Source organism: Lipotes vexillifer, unplaced genomic scaffold, assembly GCF_000442215.2.
Source record: "Lipotes vexillifer unplaced genomic scaffold, Lipotes_vexillifer_v1.1 scaffold479, whole genome shotgun sequence".
Taxonomy (NCBI): domain Eukaryota; kingdom Metazoa; phylum Chordata; class Mammalia; order Artiodactyla; family Lipotidae; genus Lipotes; species Lipotes vexillifer.
Genome location: NW_006796443.1, coordinates 2,431,325 through 2,443,556, shown reverse-complemented (window position 1 = coordinate 2,443,556; position 12,232 = coordinate 2,431,325). Strand labels below are relative to the sequence as shown.

The following is a 12,232-nucleotide window of genomic DNA, read 5'->3' as shown; positions in this document are numbered from 1 at the left end:
CTTCTTCATTTTTACTACCTCCAATCCATGAGCTTTGTTGGCTTTATCTTCAAAATATATCCTGAACTGGACCATTCTTTACCTCCTTCGTTACAAAACCCACAGTGTAAATCAATATCATTCTTTCTTTGGTAACAATTTTCTCTACTAACTTCCTTGCTTCCACTCTTGACATCCTATAGCTATCTTTTCTCCATAGCTGCCAAAGCAGACTTTCTCATATTGTAAATCAGATCATATCATTCCCACTACACTTGAAGGTAAAAGCCAAAGTTCTTAGCATTAGCTCTCCAGCTACGTCATCATCTGGCCCTGGATGTTCTCTCCAATCATATTTCCTACCACTTTTCTCCTTCTCACTACACTCTAGCCAATCTCCTTACAATTCCAGAAATACACAGTATGTTCTCATTCCAAGACCTTTGCACTTGATGTTCCTTCTGCCTAAAATACTCTTCTTAAGATTTCTGCATGACTTCCTACTCCCTCAGGTCTTTGCTCAAATATTATCCCCTTACAGAGAATTTTAAGATGATATAAGTAATACTGCAACTGCCTCCTCTCCAGCTGCTGATCTCTACCCCTCCCCCACGCTGCTTTATTTTTCTAAAAGCTCTTATTATCATGTGACGTTTTTCATACTAGCCTTTTCTGCCTAACTACTCCCAAAACTTAGTGGCTAACAACAACGTTTTTTTTCCCTCACTATTCCATGGATTAGCTGGGCAGTTCTCCTGAGCTGGGTCAGGGGAGCCAGGGCTGGATGGCACAGGGTGGCCTCACTGGGACTTCACCTGGGATGGTTAGTCCTTACTCTCAACTTGGTCTTTTATCCTTCAGGAGGCATAGACCAACCTGGTCTTCTTCACATGGTAGTCTCCAGGTTCTAAGAGGGTTAATGGCTGAAGCTGCAAAGCTTCTTGAGGCCTAGACTCAGAATTCATACAATGTTACTTCTGCTATATTCTGTTTTGTTGAATGAATGAATGACTACTCATATGACACTGCTTCCAGCTCCTCAAGATCCTGTTTGGTTTCCTCTGAATACTACTTAGTTTGTCCATGTCTTCCAAAACCTAGCATCCAAAAAGGGACACAAAATTCTGGACAAGATCTAACTTCAGCTCAGTAAGCTGGGTAATAAATATTAGTTGAAAAAGTGAGTGACAAGTACAGAAGACTGTGCTAATATTCAGTCTCATAATACAGATACTGTGTGCCCTTTAATGCAGCTTAAGAATGCACTGGCTTATTTCTAGTGGCTTTTACACCGTTGAATCTTATAGCCTTTAAGATCAAACATACCCCCATGGCTCTTTTTCATGTGTAACACTGCCAAGTCTCTACCTTATATTTACACAATTGATTTGGGGGACCTAAAAGAACATTACATTTATCCCTGTTGAATTTAAATTTAATCTCCTCTAATTCATTGATTTCTCTAGCTGATCATTTCCACTGACACACTTTTTGGTCTGAGACGAAAAAGTCTGAAAACTGTTGCTTTCATACAAAATACATGGCATTCAAAAAATAACTACCTTGTATACCCAAAGAAGGCCTGAAAAGGGAGAAAATAAGTTCCTAGAGGAGTATTAGGAACCTCTGGGGGTCCACAGTGCACGCCTTGCTAAGGCTGCTATACACCAATGAGAATGAACAAATGACTGTTCCACATTACAATATGGATGAATCGCACAAAGATAATGTTGACCCAAAGCAGCCAGATGCAAATGACTAGACATTCAAGAGACCAAGTTAACCTATGATATATACATCAAGATAGTGGTTCCTTTTAAGGTTGAGGTAGACTGAAAGGGGTCTTGAAAGTACCCCATACTTTTCAGGGGTATGGTGATGTTTTTGTCCTTGATCTGGGGGCTGTTTATATGAGTATGTTTGTAAACATTTATTCAGATATATATTATGATGTGAACTTTTCTGCCTGTATTTTCTACTTCAATACAAAGAGAACCTAAAAATAAAAAGAGACTGAGGAGAAACATAATCTCTTTAAAAAAAGGAAATCAAATTACATCACTCTACTGCTTAAAACCTGATAGTAACTTCCCACTCTATTTAAAATAAAGTTCAAATATTGGGTTGGCCAAAAACGACCCAAATATTGAGTCATTCGGGTTTTTCTGTGACATCTAACGGAATATTAATATTATACAAAACCTGTAGTGTTTCACTATCACAAAGCATACTGTTTTCAAACTCTGGGCACCACCTCCTCTCATGCAGCTTCTCCCCTTGCTTATTACATCCCTATCACACTCGTTTTCTCCCTTAAAGCACAATAAGTTCTTTCCTCCTAGGAACATGCTAGTTCCTTAACTTTCCAACCACTCTTCACATGGCTAGCTTCTTTTCATCCCTTAGAGCTCCTCAGAGAGGCCTCCCCAATCATCCCATGTAAAGTTGCCTCTTTCCTGTATTCTATCATCTCAGGCCATTGTGCCTTTTATTGCACTTATTGCAATTTGAAATAGGTTTGTTTTTTGTCTGTCCCTTCACTAGAATGCATGTTCCACGAGGACAAGGATTTAGTTGTCCTGTTTTACAGTTTTTGGTGTATTTTTAAATTTATTTATTTTATTTTTATTTATTTTTGGCTGTATGGGGTTTTCATTGCCGTGCGCAGGCTTCTTATTGCGGTGGCTTCTCTTGTTGAGGAGCACGGGCTCTAGGCGTGTGGGCTTCAGTAGTTGTGGCACACAGGCTCAGGAGTTGTGGCTCATGGGCTCTAGAGCGCAGGCTCAGTAGTTGTGGCACACGAGCTTAGTTGCTCCACAGCATGTGGCATCTCCCCGGGCCAGGGCTCGAACCCGTGACCCCTGCATTGGCAGGCGGATTCTTAACCACTGCACCACCAGGGAAGCCCCGCTCTGTTTTACAGTTTAAATCCCAAGATTTATTAGCACAATGTTCTGACACCTTGTAGAAGTTGAATAAATAATTTCTGAATGAATAAAAGAATAGTTTCAGGTCATTTCACATCAAGCTAATAAGTCTTTTAAAATTTTAATATGATCATTATATATTCATTTTCACACTATTTTACCTGTACATTTTATTTGTATGCCTTCTTTTTATTGATTTGCTTATTCATTCACTCATGAAAAAAATCAGAATTTATTAAATGTCAAACACATCGGTTCTAAAGATAAATAAGCCATGTTCTTTACTTTTAAACATCTCACTACTTATCAAGGAAAATTAATATGTGAGAAAAACAAAATTATCTTATACAAAGTCTTAAATCTAATTAAAATGTTGAAATGAAGGGCAATGAAAGATGAGCCCTCTAAAACAAATAATAGTCTAGTACATCTATCAAAAAAGGAAACTGAGCTAATTAGGCATCACTTTTTCTTAGTGATTCCATGTTGACTCTTAGTGATCATATCATCCTTTTTCTAAATGTTTGAAATACATCTTTTAAATGCAATATATTGTAATAAGTTGTAATATATTATTACCAGGGCTTCATGTCAAATTTGGCTTCTTTTACAATAAGGGTAATTAAGGAAAACCCATTCAACAGTATAATTACTTTGACTTGTTTTTAATCCCAATATTTAATTTAATTTTGATTTAAATACTATTAAAGAAGAGAGAGCATTATATGTTTATTGAAAGGGGACATACATGGAAAAAAGACTGAGAATGTGCTGCGGCAGGCAGATTTCAGCTAAGTGTAAGGAAGAACTTCTTAGTAGTTACCGCTGCCTATCAGAGCACTGCTTTGCAAAGCAGGAAGCTCTCCATCACTAAATATCTTTAAGGAACGCTAACAGGGCATTTTTCCCAGGATGGAGCAGAAAGATTTAGTAGACAGCATTGATTAGACCAGTGTCCTCAAACTATGGTGAAGCACTTTTTAAAAAATCTTCTTGGATGTCACAGCAATGTCAAATGGCTATAAAGATTTCTGAATGCTTTTTTGCGGTACGTGGGCCTCTCACTGCTGTGGCCTCTCCCGTTGCCGAGCACAGGCTTCGGACGCGCAGGCTCAGCGGCTCACGGGCCCAGCTGCTCCGCAGCATGTGGGATCTTCCCGGACCGGGGCACGAACCCATGTCCCCTGCACTGGCAGGTGGACTCTCAACCACTGTGCCACCAGGGAAGCCGTGAATGCTTACTTTTGATTTCAGTTTTTGATTTGTTGCACACAGGTAACAAACTGGCCTGGTATGAACAGGCAAACTACACTTTGAGAAGCACTGGATTAGACGGTCTATGAGAGATCTCTGAGGTTCTATAGTTTTTCAAACTTACCTAGTCTGTCTTCCTATTTTCGTTAGGCATTAATATCAAACTACTAACTTCATAACTAATTGTTTTCTCCAGTACTTTAAAAAAGTACAAGCTAAAAGATATTCTAAAAGCATTAGATCAAAGAGCTGAGACATTTTTACTCCATTAACCTTTTATCTCACTAAAAGAAAAGGCAAAATTTACTTTTTTTTTTTCCAAAATTTACTTTTACCAAAGCACATATGAATGCTCATTTAAAACTGGTTACAAAAAATTTATTTCCAGTTATCTCCCACACCTAATATTCTGGTGTCACTTTCTTTGCACAAGCTAATAATGAAATATGTAACAAGTTATCTTGATCACACATTTGAAGATCTTGCTTTGTTTTACCAGCTGGTAGCAAAACCAAGAGAAAAGCCACGTGGGGGTGGGGTGATGAGAGAAAGAATAGGCATGAAGTTCAGAAGCACTGGGTGGAGGAGTCAAGTGTTTGCAACCACCTACAAATAACACTCAGTGGTGACCTGGCCAAGCAAATACGGTAAAGAATTGTAAAAAGAGCAGGCAAAATTGAGAGTTGCCCGTTCTCATACTTCCCCAAATATTCCTGGCTTTTTCTCTGCAAGGACAGACATTTTCATTTAAAATCTATTATCTTCTTATAGAGACAGACTGTACCAAGTGAGGAATACCCTTATCTAAATATAACTACTGTAGAGTTAGAAATCAGAAAATATAAACCATTGTGAAAATAAATTAAAAAATCCATTATCTTCTTCCCATTAAAAATGAAGCAAAACAAAACAACCTTCCTTCTCAAGAGATAATTTCCAGATTTATGAGCTATCATCTCCCAACTCCATCAAACATGAATTTTTTTTCCCTCAAGTAGTTGCAATATTCCTTAAATCATCATACTTGTACTAGAGCAGGAGTTCTTAACTATTGAGTATATGGATGGGTTTTAAGAAGCCTATGAACTCTCTGAAACTCCAAATATTATAAAACTTCGGGTGAATGAGCAATTATATGGACAAGATGTCTACAGTTGTCACATTTGTTGTTGACAACTGTTGATTAAAAGCATCTTTCTTAGGTTAAAAATGTGATCTGGGTTCTTAATTAATTGAATAGGTATATAAAAGTATTACATTATATCATATATCCAAAAAAAGCTTTAGAAATAAATCCTTTCATTTTGTAGATGATAACACTGACATTTGGAGAGGTCAGGGGAGTGTTCAAGGCCATGCTGCTAGCTAGAAGGCAGAAGATGAAGAAGAGGAATGCTGGCTCCTACTTCCGGATCCATCCCCTCCCACTCTGCCACCAATGCCAGGCCAGACTAGAGGATACTAGTAAGCACACTAAGGGCAGCCAACAACCCCAATTCTGATAAATATACAATCTCAGAATAAATCAAGTAATTCTTTAAACACTACTGGCTCATAACATATATAAACATTTTCTATATTTTACTAAAGGTATCTAAAAATATATATTCTTTTAGACACATTTTAGAGCTTACTTCCTTGCCAGTAGACACAATCAACAACTTGTCAATCATCTGAAATACATGAGTGCTTGATCCCACTGCAATCAACAAGAGAAGGGCATACACTTGATAAACTCCTCCCTCCCTCCCTCCCTCCCTCCCTCCCTTCCTTCCTTCCTCCCTTCCTACCTTTCTTTAATATTTTCTTCCCTCCCTCCCTCCCTTCCTTTCTTTAATATCTTTATTGGAATATAATTGCTCTACAACGTCCCCATATCTCCTCCCTCATGTCCCTCCCACCCTCCCCATCACACCCCTCTAAGGGGATCACAAAGCACGGAGTTGATCTCCCTGTGCTATGCGGCTGCTTCCCACTAGCTATCTATTTTACGTTTGGTAGTGTATATATGTCCATGCCACTCTCTCACTTTGTCCCAGCTTACCCTTCCCCTTCCCCACGTCCTCAAGTCTATTCTCTACGTCTACATCTTCATTCCTGTCCTGCCCCTAGGTTCATCAGAACCATTCAAACACATTTCTTTCTGAGTCAATTACTCTGAAAGCCCACAATGCAAAGTAAATTAGTTGAATGGATCTTTTAGTAACTGTTGAAGCTGTTTAGAAATTTTAAGCAAAACCTCTTTTCAAAGTTTATTCTCTTGTTTATTCACACTAAAGAATAGCAAGTGCAAAAACCAAAGGAGATGATATTTAGTGAAAAGAATTTTTATAGTAATTAAGTGAGAAAGCTGAAAAAGAATGCCTGATTTTGGAGTCAGGATGGGTAGAAATCCAAAATTTGTTTTTAATTTTTTTCAAAATAATTAGAAAACTGAAAGTCTGTAAGAATCCAAGAAACCCTTCACTCTCTGCCCCCTACTCCCCCACTTCTGACTTCTGAAATACAGTGTAACCTTCTGCCATCTGTTATTTTAGAGCAGAAACAGTAAAAAACATATGGGCTTTCTCTCTCAAGCAGCTGTAGGGTAGTTAAAGTTATAATAATTGTCTTTCTGTAAGATAAATCTACATTTAAAACCTGGCCAGTTAAAAAAAAATAGCTCAGCCTCAGAGCCTTCCAGAATAAAATTAAGAAATTCAGAATCATCTGTGACATACTACATTAAGAGATTTAGAGAATATCCTCCAAGTCTTGTACTTTTAAGGTTAAACAAATGTAATTCATGATGCCCAAATCAGTTAATACAGTCAAAGAGTCCACAAGTCATGTTTTTTCTTTCTCCATCAAAATGCTAGAAGCCTCGGGACTTCCCTGATGGTCCAGTGGTAAAGAATCTGCCTTCCAATGCAGGGGACGTGGGTTCAATCCCTGGTTGGGGAACTAAGATCCCACATGCTGCGGGGCAACTAAGCCCACACACAGCACAGCTACTGAGGTCATGCGCCTCGACAGAGAGCCCGTGCGCCACAACTACAGAGCCCACGTGCTCTGCAGCCCAAGCGCCACAACTAGAAAGAAGCCCGCGTGCCCCAAAGAAGATCCTGTGTGCCACAACAAAAGACCCTGCATGCCACAACTAAGACCTGACGCAGCCAAAAAAATAAAGAAAATAAGCAAGTAAAATAAATAAATATTTTTTAAAAAGATTAAAAAATGCTAGGAGCCTCAAACAGGGGTTAGATACTCATATATAGAAATCGCTAACAAAGTTTTCCAAAACTGATAACTATAAATGCATCACTTCGGTGGGTCACTGAACTCCAATCTAAAGGCTTATTTATTTATAAGAAAAATCAAAACACGTGTGACACATAAATTTCCATTTCAGCTATGTAACAGGAATTTTACCTACCTTTATCTGGGTGATTCAAAATCATGATTCTCCTGTGAGCTGCTCTAATCTTGGCCTTGCCGGCAGATGGGCTGTAAAAAGAAATTAAAGTGCTTGTAACAAATAGTGTCAAATGCAGATTATAAATTAATGGTTTATATGAGTTTTAAGAAATTAAAAACTAATGAGAATTTCACCATCTTGTGGATAAATATGAAATTACAGCTTGTCACTTCATTCTACCAACCATCAAAATAAATCATATTCAATGCTGCATGTACTTTCCTTCAGTCCTTATTCTCAATTGAAAAAACATATACACAACATATAGGATAGGAGAATCATAGCCTGTAGACTATTACTGTGAGTTTGAAAATTTGCAAGCTCTTTGAGGGGAAGGCAGTACATGTAATGTAACAAACAGGTATTTGAACTCTAGGGCTACCAGACTTCAGGATTTTAATCCCAGCACTGCCATGAAAGATGGGGTATCCTTGGTCAAATTTTTTACCCTCTCTGAGCTTCAGTTTCTTCATTGTGAAACAGGGCTAGGAACAACATAGTCCTCATAGAGCAATTACAAGGATTAAATTAGTTGATGCCAACAAAGTGCTACAGCAGTGCCTGGTGTGTAGCAAATGTTCCATAATAGTTAGCTTTTACTATTATTATCTTTCAACAGAATATCTCAAAACCCTTAATAGCTCATAATTTATTTAGCTTTGTGAGAAAACTACGGGAAAAGCTTGGCTGTTAGAGCCTATGCTCTAAACAAAAATTAAAGGAGAAAGTTAAATAAACCTAAAATTATTCCTGCAAAACCTAATTTATCCAGTACTGGAACTCCTTCTCTCTAGTACATTTTCCAGGTAAGGAAAAAAATTAACACTAATAATAACAAGATCCTGGTGCTCCTACTTAATATTTATACTAGCTTATCTAAGCTGTTTTTCTGAGCCTCAAATGGAAATAACAGTAGCTGACTCAAAGCACACAGTGGTTGCTGTGAAACTCAAAATAATCTATATGGATGAACCACACTGTAGGGGCTAAACGCAGGAACTTTTAGAGATATTCAGACACTGGTTTAAATCCATCACTCAAAATCTATAAAACTTTGTCTTGGGACTTCCCTGGTGGTCCAGTGGTTAAGACTCTCTACTTCCTCTTCAGGGGACGCGGGTTCGATCCCTGGTTGGGGAACCAAGATCCCACATGCCGTGTGGTGCAGCAAAAACAAACAAACAAAAAACACTTTGTCTTGCTTACTTGAACTCTCTGACTTATAATTTTCTCACAAGCAAAATTTTCTCATAAGCATACCTCCTAGGATTATTTTAAGGACAAGTTAGATTATATAAGCAAAAAGGATGAGCATGACCTGGCATAAAGTTAGTGTTCAAAGAATAGTAGTTATTATCATGAACGTAAAGAATGCTTATGAAAGTGTATTACATTTCCTACTTTTTAAAAAATGGGGTATAAATAATCTAATCTAGTATATCTTGAATGACTCAAAAAGCATTATCATGACTATCAATTAAGTGCAAAGAAACTCTCAAGGTCTGCAGAGGTTTGTTTGCCCTTCTAAATGGTCATAAAATGCTACCCATTTAAGTTCTTCTGTCTGTTTTGAACACTGCCTTCCTTGCTGTCAGTTGTCAATCCTCAATTCTGCCAGTGTTCTAGTCTCTAGCTATTACTTGCCAGTTACTTGCTACTTTTAATCTCCTGGGGTTAAATAACAGTTCATCAAACATGTTAAAATACACTATCAATTGCTACATAAGCATATAAACATTCTTCTATAAATAAAATAAATAAGTCAAGTCAAAAAGCAAGTCAAAAGAGAAATCAAAAAATATCTTGAGACAAATGAACAACCTACCAAAACTTATGGGATGCAGCCAAAGCATTTCTAAGAGGAATTATAGTAATAAAAGCCTACATTCAGGGGGAAAAAAAAGAACTCAGATAAACAACCTAACTTTACACCTCAGGGAAGTATAAAAAGAAGAACAAACTAAGCCCAAAATTAGTAGAAGGAAAATAAAGATCACAGTGAAAATAAATGAAATAGAGACTAAAAAGACCAAAAAAACAAAAATCAATGAAACTAAGAGCTAGTTTTTTGAGAATATATACAAAACAGACAAACCACTAGCTAGATCACCAAGAAAACAGAGGACTCAAGTAAAATCAGAAATGAAAAAGGAGATTACAACTGAAACCACAGAAATACAAAGGATAAGAGACTACTGTGAACTGTACTGTACAATAACAAATTGGACACCCTAGGAGAAATAAATGGATAAATTCCTAGAAACAAAGCATCTACCAGGACTGAATCACAGAAAATATGAACAGACCAGTTACTACTAATGAGACTGAATCAGCAATCAGAAAACTTCCAACAAAGAAAAGTCCAGGACCAGATGTCTTCACTTAATTCTACCAAACATTTAAAGAATAATTAACACCAATCCTTAAACTCTTCCAAAACATGGAAGAGGAGGAAACACTTCCAAACTCATTTTATGAGGCTAGCATTACCCTGATACCAAAACCAGACAAGGGCACTTACAAGAAAAGAAAAATACAGGCCAATATCCCTGATGATCACAAATGCAAAAATTCTCAACAAATATTACCAAATCGAATTCAACAATACATTAAAAGGATCATATACCATGATTAAGTGGGATTTATTCCAGGAATGCAAGGATGGTTAAACATCTGAAACTCAATCAATGTGATATAGCACAGCAACAAAAACAAAGGATAAAAATCACATAGTCATTTCAACAGATGTAGAAGAAGCACTTGACAAAATTCAATATCCATTAATGATAAAAACTTGACAAGGTTGGTATAGAGGGAACGAACCTCAACATAATAAAGACCATATATGAAAAGCCCACAGCTAACACTATACTCAATGATGAAAAGCTGAAAGCTTTTCCTCTAAGATCAGAAACAAGACAAAGTTGCCCACCCTCACCACCTTTATTCCAACATAGCACTGGAAGTCCTAGTCAGAGCAATTAGTCAAGAAAAAGAAATAAAAGGCATCCAAATGAGAAAGGAAGAAGTAAAACTGTCATTATTTGCAGGCGACATGATATTACCTATAAAAAACCCTAAAGACTACACCAAAAAACTGTTAGAACTAATCAACAAATTCAGTAAAGTTGCAGGCTATAAAATCAGTGTACAATAATTTATTGTTTCTATCAGAAAATCAAGAAAACAATTCCATTTAAAATTGCATGAAAAACAATAAAATACCGAAGAATAAATTTAACCAAGGAGGTGAAAAACCTGTACACTAAAAACTAGAAGACACTGATGAAAGAAACTGAAGACACAAAAAAAATGCAAAGATATTCTGTGCTCATGAATTGGAAGAAGTAATTTTTTTTAAATGTCCATACTATCCAAAGCACTATACAGATTCAATGCAACTTACATCAAAATTCCAAAGGCATTTTTCACAGAAATAGAACAAAAATTCCTAAAATTTGTATGGAACCAACCACAAAAGATCCTGAATAACCAAAGGAAACTTGAGAAAGAAGAACAAAGCTGGAGGCATCAAACTTCCTGATTTCAATCTATCAATATATTACAAATGCTCTAGTAATCAAACAGTATGGTATTGGCATAAAAAGACACATAGATTAATGGTACAGAACAGAGCCTAGAAATAAACCCATACCTATATAGTCAATTAATTTACAACAAAGGAATAGAGAATATACAGTGAGGGAAAGGATAGTCTCTTCAATAAATGGTGTTTATTGGGAACAGAAAATCTGAACAGTCATATGCAAAGGAATAAAACTGGACCTTTATCTTATACCACACACCAAAATTAATTCAAAATGGATTAAAGACTTAGATGTAACACCTTAAAACTACTAGAAGAAAATATAGGCGACAAGCTCCTTGATATTGGTCTTGTAAAGATTAAGCAAGATGAGAGAATCCTAGTTCTTAAACAAAGCATTAAAAATTAAATGTAGCCCTGATATATCTCCAGTATAGACAATTCCACCACAAATTGAAAATGTAACTTTAAATATCATTTTGCCTAGATCAGGGATTTCAAACTGCTCCCTGGAATGCATTTGACTGGGAGTAGGTGAGTGGGGTGTGTAGAACAGAGTAGTGTTCCCTGATCCTGTACCAAATGGAGCAGTTTGGGTCTCATCTTTTTCTATTACTAGTCTATTGAATAACATTTAAACAGAGTTCCACAGAAGTTTTTAGAAACTCTGAAAATCACAAATGTGTGCATAATTTCAGAATATATCAGGTATATTAAGTTTTCCTGGGCAGCTCAGTAAAATATTTCAGGCTTATGCAATATGTAAGAATATACAGAGTCATCTGGTAACATAGTCATCTAGTAACATAGGGGGTTCTTTGTTTTTAAATAGAGTATCAACAGAGTCAGCTCCGTTTTGTCTTTACCTACTTGTTATGTAGTCTAAATCATTTGGATACACTTATCACAGAAAATGGAACCACAGCAATGTATTCACACCTTAAAGAATCTCCTCAAAATCAATGCTGCCTGACTGAAAGAAAGGGCTAGAGGAAAGCAAATAAGTTCCACCTTTCTACTTAATGTGTTAAGGGCAAATATTTAGCTTCTGCATTCATGATAGAGATG

The 12,232-nt window shown here is 36.8% G+C and overlaps 1 protein-coding gene across 1 annotated transcript in view; it reads right to left on the bottom strand.

Moving 5' to 3' along the window:
• The window catches only part of DNAJC15 (DnaJ heat shock protein family (Hsp40) member C15), a 64,399-nt gene that overhangs the window by 12,918 nt on the left and 39,249 nt on the right, over window positions 1-12,232 (bottom strand). Inside the window, exon 5 of the mRNA XM_007468619.1 lies at window positions 7,576-7,646. Coding sequence (XP_007468681.1) covers window positions 7,576-7,646 — 71 coding nt within the window. The remainder of the gene's footprint in view (window positions 1-7,575; window positions 7,647-12,232) is intronic.